Consider the following 19,195-nt stretch of genomic DNA (forward strand, 5'->3'; position numbering starts at 1 on the left):
GCACACAATTTAACAACTGAGCCCAACTACAATATATCTGCATGTTAGAATTTGAATAAATGATCATTTCAACTTACCACAGTGATCTTTTTCTACCAAGAAGGTAATTCTCAAAAATAATGCCAGCAATGGTTCTTCCTTTACCCACACCGGCACCATCCCCTATCAGGAAGGCTGCACGATCCCCATTAGGGAGGAATGTTTCATGTTGCTATGGTTTAAACAATAAATGTATCTTGTTTAACAATAGCTATACTAAATACCGAAACTATCACAGATCTTTGAAAACAAGACGCAAGGACTAGTTATAGATTTTAGGAAACAGCCAGTTAATGATATTGTTTCTGTGAAGATTCATGATGGACATTGAAATAGTTACTAACTACAGTATCTAGGTGTCAAAGTAGATAAGTTGAATTGGAGGGAACAGCGTACAGATGTGGTGGCCAAGGGACATACATGATTATACTATCGTGGTAAATTAAATCCCTTTTGTGTAGATCCTACAATCATGATCCTATGGCTGTAGTTGAGACTGCTATCCTTTTCAGATGTCTCGCCTGGTACTGTTGTTTTGGGAAAGCAGGCTCTTTAGGTTAAGAGATTACTGAACCAGGCAGGAAGGAAATTTCATGAGCAGATCGCCTGAAGAAAACCGCTCTCGATGAACTTTGAAGTAAAGAATATGAACAATGAACATCACCACATCTCAGTATTACTGTTGGATGCGCTCAAGGGACAAGGCTACAATCCCTCAGAATGCAGGACAAATCAGTCCCTGAACTTCTTCTTGCCCTTCTCTATAAGAACTTTACACAGAAGTTTGATGTATGGATCTGGATATGCATTCGGGGCAGGACTTACTGACTTATTTTAATGCACTGGAAAAAATTTTAAACACTAAGTTAGATCTTATTGATAGGGTAATTTTCTTTTACTGTTATTATTCAATTATATATTTTTTTAAACCATGGGCCCAAAACAAATTTCCATATGAATAATAATGAAGTGAACTGAATTGAATGTCAATTTATTTCAGCAAAGCCAATATTTTTAAAACCTAATACCTGAGCAGCATAGGTGATTGCTTCCAGCTGCAAAGCAGAAAGCCAACCACTGTCAATCGTCTCCTCTTGCACAGTCAACCGATACCAAACATCAGGTGGTGTTACACTGGACAAAGAACTGGTTTCCACAACTGGATCAGGATGGCGTAAGCCAACCTTCACTGTTAACAAAAGACAGTTGAGGCTGTAAATAATTGCATATAGATTTGTTGGTGAACAATGCAATAACTAATATATTTCTGTTTTAATAACTGATATTCTATACCACATAGCAAGTAGAATATACAGATTTAGAAAGTTGTTTTTTACTGACATATTTGGGGAACGTCACACAAAATCTTAAAAGACACCCTCAGACTGTATGTTATAATAGGAATCAACAAGTCAACCATGAGCTATAAAGAGGAAAAGGTAACTTATGACATTACAGGTGTTTACTCTTCTCCAGAAAATTGCACATCCAAATAGTTAAATGTAAATAGTCATTTGGCAGTACAGAACTTGAGTTTTGCCGAAAAAGAGAAACATGTCTAAGCTTTCCGTCTGGCACTCATCAGGACGCTCAAGAATAACAATGTAAGGGGGAAAACAACAATTTATACTGTATGTGAAGAAAGTGCTGATTGGTTGGCAAGTGACATTGCCATGGAGAATGCACCATTGATGATGACTGACAGTTAACTGCCAAGCATTGTTTGAAATTTAAGCCAGGGATACATCAAGGAAGGATAGTTCATTGGATTACTCCATTTCATAGGTAAATTTGAGCACAGGATGAAGCCCATTAAGAAATGTAAGAAAACTGTTATACGCAGCTGCAGGTTTAAATACAGTAAACGTATCATCCACAGATCGGAAATACGGGGGTCCTTTGTTTTAATTCGTTCACGGGTTATGGGCTTCGCTGGCTGGGTCAGCATTTATTGCCCATCCCTCGTTGTCATTGAGAAGATGGTAATGAGCTGCCTTGTTGAACCGTTGCAGGCCATGTGGTGTAGGTACACCCACAGTGCTGTTAGGAAGGGAGTTCAAGGATTTGGACCCAGCGACAGTGAAGGAACAGTGATGTATTTCCAAGTCAGGATGGTGAGTGACTTGGAGGGGAACTTTCAGGTGGTGATGTTTCCATCTATCTGCTGCCCTTGTCCTTCTAGATGGTAGTCGTCATGGGTTTGGAAGGTGCTGACAAAGGAGGCTTGGTGAAATCCTGCATTTCAACTTGTAGATGGTAGACACTGCCACTACTGTGCGTCTGTGGTGGAAGGAGTGAATGTTGGTGGATGTGGTGCCAATTAAGCGGGCTGCTTTGTCCTGGACGGTGTCAAGCTTTGTTGTGGGAGCTGCACTCATCCAGGCAAGTGGAGAGTATTCCATCACACTCCTGACTTGTGCCTTGTAGATGGTGGATAGGCTTTGGGGAGTCAGCAGTTGAGTTGCTCGTTGTTAGTTCTTTGGCTAGTGCAGTTCAGTTTCTGGTCAATTGTAACCCCCAGGATGTTGATAGTGGGGGATTCAGCGATGGTAATGCCATTGAATGTCAAGGGGTGATGGTTACATTCTCTTCTGTTGGAGATGGTCATTGCCTGGCACTTGTGTGGCGCGAATGTTACTTGCCATGTCAGCCCAAGGCTGGATATTGTCCAGGTCTTGCTGCATTTGAACATGGACTGCTTCAGTATCTGAAGAGTTGCCAATGGTGCTGAACATTGTGAAATCATCAGCAAACATCCCCACTTCTGACCTCATGATGGAAGGAAGGTCATTGATGAAGCAGCTCAAGATGGTTGGGCCATGGACACTACCCTGAGGAACTCCTGCAGTGATGTCCTGGAACTGAGATGACTGACCTCCAACAACCACAACCATCTTCCTTTGTCCTAGGTATGATTCCAGCCAGTGTAGAGTTTTCTCCCTGATTCTCATTGACTCCAGTTTTGCTCGGGCTCCTTGATGCCATACTCAGTCAAATGCAGCCTTGATGTCAAGGGCAGTCATACTCACCTCACCTCGGGAGTTCAGCTCTTTTGTCCATTTTTGAACCAAGGGCGTAATGAAGCAGGAGTTGAATGGCCCTGGCAGAACCCATTCTGGGCGTCAGTGAGCAGGTTGTTGATAAGCAAGTGCCACTTGATAGTACTGTTGATGACCCTTTCCATTACTTTACTGCTGATCAAAAGTAGACTCATGGGTGGTAATTAGCCGGGTTGGATTTGTCCTTTTTTTTTTGTGTACAGGGCATAGCTGGGCAATTTTCCATATAGCCGGGTAGATGCCAGTGTTATGGCTGTACTGGAACAGCTTGGCTAGGGGCGCAACAAGTTCTGAAGCACAAGTCTTCAGTACTATTGCCGAAATATTGTCAGGGCCCATAGCCTTTGTACTATCCGGTGCCTTCAGTTGTTTCTTGGTATCACGTAGCGTGAATTGAATTGGCTGAAGACTGGCATGAGAGATGCTCCAAAGAAGGCCGAGATGGATCATCCATTTGGCACTTTTGGCTGAAGATTGTAACAATGCTTCAGTGCAAAGGTTTAAGGCTGATGTGCTGGGCCCCCCCCCCCCCATCAATGAGGATGAGGGTATTTGTGGAGCCTCCTCCTCCAGTGAGTTCTTTAATTGCCCACCACCATTCACGGCTGTGGCAGCACTGCAGAGCTTAGATCTGGTCCGCTGGTTGTGGGATCACTTAGCTCGATCACTTGCTGCTTATGCTGTTTGGCACACAAGCAGCCCTGTGTTATAGCTTCAGCAGGTTGACACTCCATTTTTAGATATGCCTGGTGCTGCTCCTGGCATGCCCTCCTGCACTCTTCATTGAACCAGGGTTGATCCCCTGGCTTGACGGTAATGGTAGAGTGGGGGAGATGCCGGGCCATGAGGTTACAGATTGTGTTTGAGTACTATTTTGCTGCTGCTAATAGCCCACAGTGCCTCATGGATGCCCAGTCTTCAGTTGCCAGATCTGTGCAAAATTCATCCCATTTAGCACAGTGGTAGTGCCACACAACACGATGGGGAGGGGTATCCTCAAAGTGAAGGCAGGATTGTGCGGTGGTCACTCCTACCGATACAGTCATGGACAGATGCATCTGCAGCAGGCAGGTCAGTGAGGATGAGGTCAACTATGTTTTTCCCTCTTGTTGGTTCCCTCACCACCTGCTGCAGACCCATTCTAGCAGCTTTGTCCTTTAGGACTCAGCCAGCTCAGTCAGCAGTGATGCTCCTGAGCCACGTGGTGATGGACATTAAAGTACCCCACCCAAAGCACATTCTGCACCCTTGCCACCCTCAGTGCTTCCTCCAAATGGTGTTCAACATGGAGAAGCACTGATTCATCAGCTGAGGGAGGGCAGTACGTGGTAATCAGGAGGTTCCCTTGCCCGTCTTTGACCTGATGCCATGAGACTTCATAGGATCCGGAGTCGATGTTGAGGGCTCCCAGGGCAACTACCTACTGACTGTATACCACTGTGCTGTCACCTCTGCTGGGTCTGTCCTGCCATTGGGGTGGTGATGGTGGTGGCCAGGACATTATCTGTAAGCTATGATTCCGTGAGGGTGACTATGTCAGGCTGTTGCTCAGCTAATCTGCGAAACAGCTCTCCCAATTTTGGCACCAGCCCCCAGATGTTATTAAGGAGGATTTTGCAGGGTCAACAGGCCAGAGTTTGCCGTTGTCGCTTCCAGTGCCTCAGTGGTCCATCCGGTTTCATTCCTTTTTTAAGACTTTGTAGCGGTTTGATACAACTGAATGGCTTGCTGGGCCATTTCAGAGGGCATTTAAGAATCAACCACATTGCTGTGGGTCTGGAGTCACAAAAAGGCCAGACCAGTTGAGGACGACATATTTCCTTCCCTAAAGGAAGGAAAATTGAAGGATATTGGTGAACCAGATGGGTTTTTACAACAATTGACAATGGTTTCATGGTCATCATAAGACTTAATTCCAAATTTTTATTGAATTCAAACCGGGTCCCCGGAGCATTACCCTGGGTCCCTGGATTACGAGTCCAGCGACAATACCACTATGCCTTAAGGAGGGTAGGTGGTTAGGTGTCATTCCATCAAAGACACATTTCTCATGGAACCCAACAAAGATGTTTGCCAGGTGGCAACACCATCTATTTGTGCATACATAGTGTCATAAAACTGAACTCAACTGCGCAATTTGCTGAGTTCATAAGTTCAATGAATACTCATTCATGCAATGGTGGCTGGTCTAGATCACCATTATGTAGTGCTGCAGAGCAAATATCTACGGCTTCCTTAAGTGGAACATTGATGAATAGGCTAACAATGTCAAATGAGCACATGGACACAGCATTGCTGTCGATATGGCTAGGTAGGCTGTACATCCTAAAGACTGGCAGATTGTATCAAATGTCACGTCCCCCCTCACTGGTAGCAACAGGCAGGGTACAGACCGTACCCAACTAGCCCGTGCTTGCAAAACTCAAAACGCAGTGTCCAACATTAGATGTGATTCCATGATTGAGGATTATTTAGCAAATGTTGTCCAAAGTGCTAACAATTGCGCTGACTACAATTTAAGATTGTCAGCCGGGCGCATTTACGTGTACTGAAAGCTACATATATTAATACACAGGGCCTTGTTCTTTGCAGACAGAAAGAACATATACATACATTGTGCCTGTTTCAGCTAAACAAAATAAGTGACAGCCATTCGCTGGCTCATTCCTCAGGGCAATACCTTGACCAATCAGGGTCAAGCTGCCTCATTTAAATTTTAAACAATGCTTGGTAGTTAACTGTCATACACCATCACTGGTGCATTCTCCATGGCTATGCCACTTACCAATCAGCACTCTTCACACAGTATAAATTGTTTTATATTAGTATTCTTGCAAGTGTCTTGATGAGTGCAAGATGAAAAGCTTAGACATGTCTCTTTTTTCAGCAATAGTTAAATGTAATTCTTTACTGACAACCTGCTCTATGCTTCCAGCAATTTTTAGGTCAGTTTTCCAGCATTATGTGCATAACACTGGGAATATTACTGACATGTATTTACTATAGTATTCACCAAAATACACCAGTCCAGAGTCCTACCAAAAGTAGTAATTTTTAGCAAATAATTAAAATTTACAACTGGAAACAGATAATGCTTTTGTGCAAATATTAGATAATTACAGAAAGAACTTGCATTTATATAACACTTTTCACAACCATCACAAAGCACGTCACAGCCAAAGTACTTCTGAAGTGTAGTCACTGTTCTAACATGGAAAAATGCAAATGCCAAGTTGTGCATAGCAAGGTCCCATAAACAGCAAGTTATAATAATGATTATCTCTTTTAGTGATGTTGGCAGAAGAATGAATATTGGCCCGGACTAGAGAATATCTTTGCTGTTCCTCAAATAGTGCTCTGCACCTTTAATGCACATCTTAAGGGGAAAACAGGACTGTGGTTTATCAACTCATCCAAAAAACAGCACCTCTGGCTCAATCAGTACTGCACTGAAGAGTAAGACTAGTTTGACTCGGCAAATGGGACACGAATCTACAATCTTCCAACGAGGGGCGAAAAGTGCTACCACTGAGCAAAGGCTGGCATTTAAAATTCAGTCACTGAATGGCTGGTCCATTTGAAAACCTCACTGGAACTTTACTGATATCAAACTGCTTTGTGTACAATCAGGACCATGACATTTCAGTGCTGTGTCCAAACTCTCAAGGATCAATGCACTGCTTACTGTGGAGTGCCATTTACACAATTCAAATACAATAGACCAAATTTCTTGACCAAGAGAGCACTAGTTTTATCGATCACTGTTTCCTCATTGTTAAATAAATCCACAACTAAAAGAATTTCCAAACTAGCAGAAATTCAAACAGGCCCAATCAACATAGGAAGTACTAGTACCTAAATGTGTCGCTGGGCAATTGCCATTTAGGAAGCCCAAGAACCATAGTTTGGTCACCCAACATTAAATATACACCACCATAAGAAATTGTAAAATAGATTCCACTGCAACAGATTGGTAGTACAGAACTTGACTATTGCTAAAGAAAGAGACATGCTGTCAAAGCTTTTTGTCTTGCATTCAGCAGGACAGTTCACAAGAATACTAATAGTAAAGGGAACAACAATTTAGACTGCATGAGAAGAGCGCGGTGATTGGTTGGCAAGTGGACTCTGATTGATAGAGGTGTTGCCATGGAGAATGCGCCAGAAACATTTAACTGCCAAGCTTTTGTTCAAATTTAACCAGGTAGATTGACTCTGATTGGCCAAGGTATTGCCATGGAGAATGAACCTGGTCCATTCCCCGTGGCAATGCCTTGACCAGCGTCAACGTGGCTGGCCGAATTTGAACAAAAGCTTGGCAGTTAAATGTTTCTGGCGCATTCTCCATGGCAACACCTCTGTCAATCAGAGTCCACTTGCCATCCAATCAGCACGCTCTTCTTATGCGGTGTAAATTGTTGTCCCCTTTACTATTAGTATTCTTGTGAACTGCCCTGGTGAGCGCAAGACAAAAAGCTTCAACAGCATGCCTTTTTTCAGCAATGCTTATATTTACTTAATTTAGGGGAAGTCAGAAACCAGCTATATCAGAAGACAACCAAAATTTGGGCTGTAAAAATGTATCCCGTGTGAAAGAAATTCCACTTAATATGAATAAGTACAGCCTAGTTTCCATTCAGTCAACAGTAATTAATTTCAGTGGAGTTAGCTATTGCACCACACATTCAACAATGTAATTCCTAATGGAGCAATCATTACTTGAAACAGACATGATCTACAAGTAGACAACTCAATTTAACTTTGAGGAAGCAGACTTACATTTCATTGGCATATATTCAGCATATGTGTCTGCATGGCCCAATTCCTCATCGTCTTCCTCCTCAGCCTCCTCTTCATCTTTCAGAGGCAATTTCTATTAATCATTTTAAGTAAGAGATTAGGGGTACAAGCTAAATCTATATTTTTTGGCTCCATCTCTCTGCTCGAGCTATGTGAAAACATCCAGAGATTAACATTATGTAAACTGAAACTTCCATTTTCAACTGTGAAAGTTTATTTTGAAAAGTCTTACAAGTTTACATGCATTAAATAGTTCATAATTACCTATCACCTAGGGCTGCCAGCTCAGCAAGACCTCCCTCGGCAAGGGAGTTGTGCACATGCACATTTGATGTACTACATAGTGATATTGTCACTGGACTAGTATTCCAGAGACCTAGGGTAATGCTCTGGGGACCTGGGTTCAAATCCCACCACAGCAGATGGTGAAATTTGAATTAATGTTAAATTTTAAAAATCTGGAATTAAAAGTCATATATATATATATATTATTTATATATATATATATATGTGTATGTGTGTGTGTGTGTGTGTGTGTGTGTGTGCACATGCGCATATATACGCACATGCATATGTGTGCGTATGTGCACATGCAGGGTGGAGGAGGTGCAAGGAGACCAGAAACATAATAGTAAAGTTAGGTGGGGGGGGGGGTTTAGCAGGATGGAGGAAATGCTTCTTTGGTGACATGCATAAAAAATAAAAATGTTTTCAATAATTTATACAATCAAAACAGTTTTTACAACCTGAAGAAAACAGTATTAAGTGGTTATCCATAATTGCATTTTATCTCAGATTTTACAGTTTATCTTCAAATACTTATTACAGTTTACAAAGAATTACAAATACATAAAGCCATCCATGGATAGGAGTACATTTGCTTCACTTTCTCAGATATGAGGTGAAGCACCAGAACATCCAGCTCCAGCATGATCAATTTTTAAGCGGATGCTGCATTTGTAAGCCAGGCAATCAGCACAAGGATCTCTAGACAAGAAATTAATGTTAGACCTCACAAACACACACACACACCTTTAGATGGAAATCTACTGATCATTAAGTGGGCACTCTTAATAGAAGCATGCTTAGCAACATGTTTGAGCGTCCCAGCTGAAAATTTGAAGTAGAGGCAGACAACTGGCAAAAATGCTGTTCAAAATTCTGAATAAAGGTGTATTTACCGGAGTTGGAGAAAAGCTTCGCATTTTAATATCCTCATTGACCCATATCCGAGTCACTTCTTTGCTCAATGATTCCTTCCTTACAACACCATTGTTCAAGTCAGCTGCAGATAAAGTACAACCGTTTAAATTCTAACCAGACTACAAAATCTAATTATCAAGTATAGTTCATAGTACTTTTAATTCAAGTCTTAACACTTGAGGGTTGCATTTGGCTATATTTGGACTGATCAATAATAGTACATTTAAATCAGAAACCTTACTAGCCCTAAAATTGCCAAGAGGAGACAACCTACAAATGATGAATCTTTTGGACTGCATTCAGAAAGACATAGTAACAAGTTTTCTTGTGAATTTTGAGTCAAGTTCCCAAACAAAAGCAGAAAATGCTGAAAACATTCAGGTCAGGAGGCATCCAAGAAAAGAACTGTGTTAAAAGTTCAGGTCAATGATCTTTCATCAGTTCTGGTGAATGGCCATTACTCTACAATATTAACTCTGTTTCTCTCACCATAGTTTCTGCCTGACCCAAGTGTATCTAGCATTTTCCGCTCTTGTTTCAGATTTTCAGCATCCACAGTATTTTGCTTTGGTGTTATGAAAGTTCATACATTTACAATGTCCAAAATTGTGTACACACGATAGAGATCTGTACTTGTATTTTATGCATCTGATTTGAATTGCTGGTCACTTCTATTCTTAGCACATTTGCACCAATTTTAGAACACGTACAGTGCAAATACAACACCAATGTAAAAATCTCTCAGTCTGAACACTCAAAATAGAGTAATGTTATTTTTCATTTCTAATCATTATCTGCTTCAGATAATTGGAGATCCTAAACTTGCACCATGCTACCAAACGTACAAATTGATAGGTAGCAATAGTCTTAGAAACTACACTATAAACCTGGAGCGCAGACCGCTGTATGCATACACTGCCTGCATTTTCAGCTAGTTTGCTTTGAAATTATTTAAGGGTTTGCAGTCAATTTTGTTACATCTACAGAAGAACATACCATCTGTGCCTTGGGATGACAAGGGCAGGATAAGCCAAGATTTTCTCTCCTGATTGCTATTCAGCATGTGCAGTAACAGCTGAGCACTTGATACTGCTCACACCTGGGGACTTGTGCTCCAAAGTGAGTCAGTGCCTTCAGAAGAGGAGCAAGGAGGGGAGAAATTGATAGGTAAATCACTAAATTGATTAATTGAAAATGTTTTAGAATGGCAGTTCTACAACGGAATGATCTAGATATGAGTGTCCAAGCTTTCTCTCATCATCACTTGCATTGTTCACATCATGTTGCCTGGGCAGTCACGTTTCATCTCGGATCACACAAATTTGCATATCTCTCAAGCTGGTGATTTTACTACATCTTGGTGTTTCAGACTGGTCTTCCAAAAAAGATAACCTCAATAAAATAAAAAATGCCCCAGTAAAACTTTCAGGGCCCCAGACATGGGATATGTGATTTCAGGTGGAATAAAGTGCACAGAACTACAAATCTAAATATAATGGCATATTAACAACTTCTGTTTTTTTTATAAAAGCAAAATACTGCAGATGCTTGAAACTTGAAATAAAAACAGAAAATGCTGGAAAATTTCAGCAGATCTGACAGCATCTTCGGAGAGTGAAACAGAATTGGCATTTTGAGTCCGTATGACTCTTCTTTAGAGCTTTTGTAGTTCATGTTATTTACACTCAGCTGAGCACTGTCAACACTAACAGCTTTAATATAGTTAAATGCCAGAATTACATTGTAACTCTGCTAATAAGCAGTCACAAGGCTGCATTCAACCCAATCATCCATTATGAAAGTTGTATACATGTACAATTCAGCCCAACCAATCCTTGGTAGTAATAAAAACAAAAAACTACCGTGGATGCTGGAAATCCAAAACAAAAACAGAATTACCTGGAAAAACTCAGGTCTGGCAGCATCGGCGGAGAAGAAAAGAGTTGACGTTTCGAGTCCTCATGACCCTTCAGCAGAACTGAATCCTTGGTAGTGTTTATCTTCCAGACGTCCAGTGCTCTAAACTTATGTACTGCCTTGTTTCTAAATCCTTTTAAGTGTCCTTTCCTATCTAAGCTATTTTTACAGGTTGATAAGCTCTGTTTCAATCACTAACTCTGATAATGCATTCCGCAACCTCATAACCAAGCTTGCCTGACTCAATAAAACATTTTAATACATCCTTTTCAGGTTACTAAATGATGTAGCATACAGCATGTGCATTCTGAACAAATAAGTGCAAATAAGTGGTTAAGTGTAATTAATTAGATAACATGTACTTCACCCCACACCAATGTGCAAACAAACTATTCTATGAGAGTTGCCTATATGCAAAATGTGAAAAGTGACACCCTGATAAAGAGACACAAAGTGAGAATTCTCAGATTCTGAAAGGAAAATATCAAGTGTGCGATGTTGCTCCTGATACTAGATTCAGGAGGGCGCCAGTGTGAAAACAGTAACACAATTACAACTTTCAGGCTGTGAAAGCATATTATTTCTTACATGCATCTCTAATAACCACCAGAGGAAAGTGAGATTCACAATAGATCGACTTGCTTTCTACAAGTAACATTATGCAGTTAACTGCTGGAGATCTCCCACTGTACAGGAATGAAGCGTGCACCCATCATGTCTATTTCTTATGGTTTGATGGCACCATTACCTTACCTGGTTTATTCATCATCTTAGAAGTGAGTAGTACAATTTCTGCAAGAAAGTTAATTAGGAAAAGAAGTTTCTAATCATACCCAGGTGCTGGAAATTCTCTTGCAATATTAAGTAGCTTGTGTTTCTTCAGCTAATTAGATAAACATGAAACCAAATAAAAACTATATAAAAGTATAGGCGCTCCAGTCTCCTTTCAAATTGAACTGAATAACTTCTTTGCTGTGGATAGCTTCTGAAGCATTTTGTGGACCACCAATGGCACAATATTCTTTATGCACACATGTAGAATAGCACTGTCCTCATTGTTTTGTCTCCATTACTTTTTAATTTTGAAAAGATTGAAAAACAATGTAAAGGGCCTACTTTCCGTGCAAGAATCACAGCCTCCTCACACTAAACCCATGAACAGCATGCGACTGCAGCGCAGGCCAGTGATTATGGAGCATTCATCAGCCTTCACACACAAAGAGAATGCTGCTGTGTTGCCTCGTCATTTCTGAAAAACCATGAATGCGCATATCAGCCATTGTTTGAGACATACGCAGAGCTTGAAGAATTGACAGAAAAGGTGGAGGCTTAACTAACTTCCACCACTTGAGGGCTTATACATTCCAATGTCATTGTATAATTTATCTTCAGTAAACCAAAAAGTTTAACACATGGAACTAGAATTAATCAAATGTACATACACAACTAAATTTAAATCGATTCAGCCAAACCTTAATGCCTTCAAAGAAATTGTTACAAGGCAGATACACCATTACCTGCATCCAATTCAGCTTGCCAATTCTATTCATTGCTATAAAATTTTTCTGAACTATATAAAACAAGTTAATGAAGAGGCTATGTAATCAAGCAAACATTTAATCAAATGCTAGTATTTTATAGATTTAATATTCCTAAAACTGCACAACTTCAAATAAAATGGAATGAATAAAAATAACTTACTGGCTGCTGTTGTAATGGGCTGAACAATATTAGACGGTGGCTTCATTTTCATCAGTTCAGACAAGCTGTTGCTTTTAAGTAAGTCTTTAAGTTGTATCTGATCCTTGGTTGATGCTGTGGCTACAGTTGGAGCAGCTGTAGACGATAGTGCAAGTGAGCTGGTCTGAACAACCTTTGCTACACTAACCGTGGGACGAGACACTGCATTAGCAGGTGCCTTTGTCACAATTAACGTTGTTCCCAGGTTTGGCAGCTGATTCAGCTGATTTAGCACAAAAGTGGTAGCTGTTGGTGGCTGTTGGGAAAAAATAAAATTTTACAATTACTAATTTTTGTATTACAAACAGAAGAACTGAAAAGACTGAATAGGCTCAGGCTCTATTCTCTCATAAGGGAAGGCTTCCGGGTGACCTAATGCAAGACTTAAAAATTACAAAGTGGTTCAATAGGGAAGGTAGAACCATTTGTAGAGGAGTCTAAAACTAGAAGCCATAAATAGTTGTTCTTAAATCCAATAACGAATGCAAAAGAAACTCCTTTAGCAAAAGTGGTCAGAATGTGGAACTGCTTACAATGAGTAGTTGAGACAAATAGCCGAGTTGATTTAAAGGAAAGCAAGATAAATACATGAGGGAGAAAGAAATTGGCTATTTTGATAGGGCAAGATGAAGTAGGGTGGAAGGAGGCTTGTGTAGAACACACCAGCATAGATCTGTTGGGCCAAATGACCTGTTTCTATTAAGGACTTTGTTTTCCAGTTACATAGTTAAAGACAAAATTCAGAAACAGATCAAATCTACCACTAACAGCTCAAAAGGGAACACCTGTCATCCATACACAGTTTCTTTTATGATGCAATTAAATAAAATGAACCTCAGGTTATTATATTCAAAATTTGAATTATTCAGACTCCAAGTTCAGAAAAATATTACAAACGACAAGGATTGTGCTGCTTCCTTAGTCTTTTCCTGGAAAAGGGAGGAATGAGATAATAATCACTAAGCTGCACACACAGTTATCTGCTACACTTGCGACAGTTAAACACTTAGCACGTTTGTGGGAACCGCCTATTACTCTGCGGTCAATAAGCAGAATCCCATAAAAAGAGGAAGGGGTGTACATCAAGCATAATCAAATGATACACCAACTTCCATCAAATTTTCATCACTAATGCTAGGCGAAAGGCATTTTTCATAAGATTAAGTGCTTTCAAAGAATGGCTGACATGAAACCTATGCAGAATTTCTAGACATCATGACCATAACACAGAAACATTTATGTACATACAACATAAAAGTGCCTAGAACAGAAAGATTAGGATTTGGTGTACTCTGCTCCAGCTACATATTTTTCCGTTCTGTATGCTGTGTTTAAAGGGCAACTAGAAAACTAAACTGCGGTCTTAAGGTCACTGTTCACCATCAATTACTCTACGTGGTTCCATAAAGATCATTTTCCCTATCCAATGTAGTGGTAGTCATCAAAAGGTGCGGGGCTTGATATCAATATTTGTATTATAGGATGTATTAATTGGTCATTTTATAACAAATTATACAAGCATTTTAGAGGAACATTTGAAATAAATCACTTGGTATGCTTCCAATAGAAATAGCAAATTTAGAAAGGAAACTCACTGAAAATTAAACAGACTTAAGATACCAAAAAATGTAGGTGTGAACAACACTGAATAATTCAATAAAATTACACTATATAAGGCACAAACAATATTTGTTAATGGTTTTTGGTCTCTTTACTCTACAGAACACTAAAGTGGATCATTTGTGCTAACAAATTATGTTTTGTTTACTTATTTAAATCTTGCACAGGAGCTTGACACCCTCCCAAGATGCTCAAAATATTGCACTTTCAATTTATGGTAATTACAATAATGTGTGCCATTCCAAAAGAATTACATAGATTTAGCTAAAAATAGTTAGAATTAAAATGTTTTGTTTGGGAATGTGGCAGTGGAAAAATCAGTTTCAATCTGAAACCTACACAGGTACCAACAGCCATAGCTCTGGCCCAATTAGATGACATCAATTTAGGAAACAAGGATTTTAAAATATTGAGTCAGAATGATAAGAGACAATCCAGGCAAGCGCTCAATCTCAAGCTACATTTAAGATCCGAGATCTTAAAGACAAGCTCTTTTCCAGAAGGGAGGAACAGGAAGTCCAGTCATCCAATGCAATACTTCAGAATTGCTTGGTGACACACTGACCTTGGCCTGGGCTTGCAAAGAGGTCGTATCATCTTCAGTCATCAAAAGTAGCATAAATATTAAAAGGGAGGGAGTGAAAATATTAAAATCTTGGCTTTAAAAAGATTGATGAGTTAATTTTAGATCCAGTATGTAAAGATTTGCCTTTTGAAGTTAGATAAAAACATTGACTCATTCAGCTGATAAACACCACCAAAATCAAGAAACAGACAGTGCTATTTGTGAGATCTGTGTGCCAATCAGCTGTCGCATTTGCCTGCATAACAGTGACCACATTACAGAAACTAATTCACCAGCTGCATATCAGTGGACATAAAGAGTGCTATATAAACATAAGTTTACTCTTAATGTTTATTCCTCCAAGAGCATACTATTAAAATTACATTTTACACACGCACATTGGACACTAATCCTTCCTGGTACCCCACTGAATCATTCAGCGATTATTATAGCAGAAAATTAAGTGTCAACAAGGGGAAAAATTGAGATGCCTTTTTGATGAACAGCTAACCAATGTCACTTATCACCATCAGTTAGGGAGAATTAGTGTCTCTACCCAATACAAAATATTCAGGTTCCATACAGCATGTCAGTACACTTACAAACAGCACCTCTCCAAAGGTTGTTTGTTAATTTAGAAAGAAACTAAGAAAACAACATAGTACCCCTGGGAAAGTGACTCATTAACTTAAAGCATGGAATTTTTCCCCATATTTTTAATTCCTTTTATATGACATCTATTTTTACTTTCAGCTTAGTTTCATGGTAATTTGCAACGCACGATACAGAAATACTGGTTTCCATCTACATAAACACGGGACATTAATTATTCCTATATCGTACCATGGAGGATTGCCTCACCCACCTCTCATTTCTAATGTCCCCAAAGAACCTTCCTTCTTCTACCTCAGAAAATAGTTTATGGTCCTTGCCCATCTTACCACTCCCTCAGCTGAACAGAGCCACTGAATGTGCAACTGGGAAAATTAATCACTTTCACTGATATAAAACATTTCTCCTTTTAGTCAGACCAAAATCTACATGACCAAGGACGTTGCATGGCCTGCAACCTGGCCCTACCACAGACCTTGTTTATTCTAATGTGCAACCTACTCTGCCTCACAATCCTCCAGATGAATACAAGCAATGGCAATCACATGCAATATGGTTCAATATTCTTTGCAGAAGCAATTATCAATTTTGTTCCTACAATTCAGCAGGGCACTCATCCAACTAACTATAACCCTGAAAAGGCAACAAGTACACCTACAATGCTGGCATGAGGTGTCAGCTGTGGCTCAGTTCATAGCACCCTCACCTTTGAGTCAGAAGGTTGTGGGTTCATGTCCCACTCCCGGAAAAAAAAAAGTCAAGAACTGTGAATGTACTCGAAAGAGTTACAATGCTGGCATCTACCCAGAGTCTAAAACTGTCCCCAGTATGTCTTGTTCCCAAAAAGGACATATTGAAGTGGGCAAATTAGCATCTCATCAGTCAACTCTAAGTGATGGCAGGTGTTGCTGATAGTGCTACAGAGGCAATTGCTCAACAATAACCTGCTGACACACCAGCGAGTTCACATGTAACCACAGTGATTGGATTTTGTGATGATTTTTTGTCATTGGGTCTATTTCTGCTGATGTTAATTAAATGCAGCCTAGTTATAAGGGATAATGTTCTGGATAATATAAAAATCAAATAAATCAGATTTGTGTCTTCTTAAAAAAAAACCTGCTTACCGATACTCAGTTTGGGTTCTGCCAGGGCTACCAGGACACAGACAAAAGAGCTAAATTCAGAGGTGATGACAGGCGAAAGTGACTTAAAGGCCGCAGGCCGCATTTGACCGAGTTTGGCATCAAGGTGCCCTAGCCAAACTGAAGTCAATGGAAATTGGAGGGAAAACGCACTACTGGTTGGAGTCATAGTTTGCTCGAAAGGAAGATGGTTTTGATTGTTGGAGGCCAATCATCTCAGCCCCAAGACATGATTGCAGGAGTTGCTCAGGTTGGTGTCCTTGGCCCAACCATCTTTAACTGCTTCAAAGACTTTCCATCCAACAAAATGTCAGAAGTGGGAATGCTCATTGATGACTGCAGTGTTCAGTAGCAGTCAGCACAATCTCAGCAATTCCTCAGATACTGAAGCAGTTCCTGCCCAAGTGCAGCAAAGCCTGGACAACATTCAGGTTTGGGCTGTAGCACATAACATTTGCAACATGTGCCAGGCAATGACCATCTCCAGTAGGAGAGAACCTAAACATCTCCCCTTCAACAGCATTACCATCATGGGATCTCCTAACATTAACATCCTGGGTCCTCATTGACCAGAAACTTAACCGGAGCAGCCATACAATACAAAACAAAAACAGAATTACCTGGAAAAACTCAGCAAGTCTGGCAGCATCAGCGGAGAAGAAATCAGTTAACGTTTCGAGCCTTCATGGCCCTTCGGCAGAACTGCAGCATAGTTTCAACAAGGGAGAAATATAAATTGGTTTAAGGTGGGGGGGGGGGGGAAGAGACACATTGAGGGTGTGGCGTGAGCAGATAATCAAAAGATGTCACAGACAAAAGGGTCAAAGAGGTGTTGAAGATGGTGGTCTTTGTCTGAGAAAAGTGCTAATTAAGAATGGAAAACAGGATATTCAAAGTACAGCTCTAGTGGGGGTGGGGTGGAAAGACTAAAGGTTTTAGTTTTAGATTTAAAAATAATGGAAATAGGTGGGGAAAGAAGAATCTATATAAATTATTGAAAAAAAAGGGGGTGGGGGGGGGAAAAGAAACGGGGTGGGGATGGGGGGAGGGGGAGTTTAAGATCTAAAGTTGTTGAATTCAATATTCAGCCCAGAGGGCTGTAAAGTGCCTAGTCGGAAGATGAGGTGCTGTTCCTCCAGTTTGCGTTGGGCTTCACTGGAACAATGCAGCAAGCCAAGGACAGACATGTTGGCAAGAGAACAGGGTGGAGTGTTAAAATGGCAAGCGACAGGGAGGTTTGGGTCTTTCTTGCGGATAGACCGCAGGTGTTCCGCAAAACGGTCGCCCAATTTGCGTTTGGTCTCTCCAATGTAGAGGAGACCGCATTGGGAGCAACGAATGCAGTAGACTAAGTTAGGGGAAATGCAAGTGAAATGCTGCTTCACTTGAAAGGAGTGTTTGGGCCCTTGGACGGTGAGGAGAGAGGAAGTGAAGGGGCAAGTGTTGCATCTTCTGCGTGGGCATGGGGAGGTGCCATAAGTGGGGGTTGAGGAGTAGGGGGTGATGGAGGAGTGGACCAGGGTGTCCCGGAGGGAACGATCCCTACGGAATGCCGTCAAGGGGGGTGAAGGGAAGATGTGTTTGGTGGTGGTATCATGCTGGAGTTGGCGGAAATGGCGGAGGATGATCCTTTGAATGCGGAGGCTGGTGGGGTGATAAGTGAGGACAAGGGGGACCCTATCATGTTTCTGGGAAGGAGGAGAAAGCGTGAGGGAGGATGCGCGGGATATGGGCCGGACACGGTTGAGGGCCTTGTCAACGACCGTGGATGGAAAACCTCGGTTAAGGAAGAAGGAGGACATGTCAGAGGAACTGTTTTTGAAGGTAGCGTCATCAGAACAGATGTGACGGAGGCAAAGGAACTGAGAGAATGGGATGGAGTCTTTACAGGAAGCGGGGTGTGAGGAGCTGTAGTCGAGGTAGCTGCGGGAGTCCGTAGGCTTGTAATGGATATTGGTGGACAGAGAGGTCAAGGAAGGGAAGAGAAGTGTCAGAGATGGACCATGTGAAAATGATGGAGGGGTGGAGATTGGAAGCAAAATTAATAAATTTTTCCAGGTCCCGACGAGAGCATGAAGCAGCACCGAAGTAATCATCGATGTACCGGAGAAAGAGTTGTGGGTTGTCCATACAAGAGTTGTCCATACAATACTTTAGTTATTGGTCAGAGGTTGGGAATTTTGTGGTAAGAACCGATCTCCTGACTCCCCGAGGCCTGTTCACCATTCACAGGGGCACATCAAGTGTGATGGAATACTCTCCACTTGCCTGGATGAGTGCAGCTCCAAAAACAAAGAAACTTGACACCATCCAAGACAAAGCAATCTGCTTGATAGGCATCCTAGCTGTCACATTAAACATTCATTCCCCCCACGGCCAGCACATACTGGCAGTGGTGTGTGCCATCTACAGCAGCAAATAGCCAAATCTCCTTCGGCAAAAGCTTCCAAACCCATGACCTCTACTATCTAGAACAGCAAATGCAGGAGATGCAT

At 41.0% G+C, this 19,195-nt stretch overlaps 1 protein-coding gene across 4 annotated transcripts in view; it reads right to left on the minus strand.

Annotated features, from left to right (window-relative positions):
• sbno1 (strawberry notch homolog 1 (Drosophila)) overlaps positions 1-19,195 on the minus strand; it is a 151,392-nt gene that overhangs the window by 102,884 nt on the left and 29,313 nt on the right. For 2 of the 4 annotated variants that reach the window (XM_078554590.1, XM_078554591.1), the window contains exons 3-8: positions 12,720-13,014; positions 11,772-11,810; positions 9,080-9,183; positions 7,878-7,971; positions 1,068-1,228; positions 78-211 (exon numbers count right to left, since the gene is read on the minus strand). In XM_078554590.1, the coding sequence (XP_078410716.1) occupies positions 78-211; positions 1,068-1,228; positions 7,878-7,971; positions 9,080-9,183; positions 11,772-11,810; positions 12,720-13,014 (827 nt within the window). The remainder of the gene's footprint in view (positions 1-77; positions 212-1,067; positions 1,229-7,877; positions 7,972-9,079; positions 9,184-11,771; positions 11,811-12,719; positions 13,015-19,195) is intronic. The other 2 variants (XM_078554593.1, XM_078554592.1) reach the window with 1 other exon arrangement.

Source organism: Cetorhinus maximus, chromosome 12, assembly GCF_964194155.1.
Source record: "Cetorhinus maximus chromosome 12, sCetMax3.hap1.1, whole genome shotgun sequence".
In the NCBI taxonomy this organism is placed as follows: domain Eukaryota; kingdom Metazoa; phylum Chordata; class Chondrichthyes; order Lamniformes; family Cetorhinidae; genus Cetorhinus; species Cetorhinus maximus.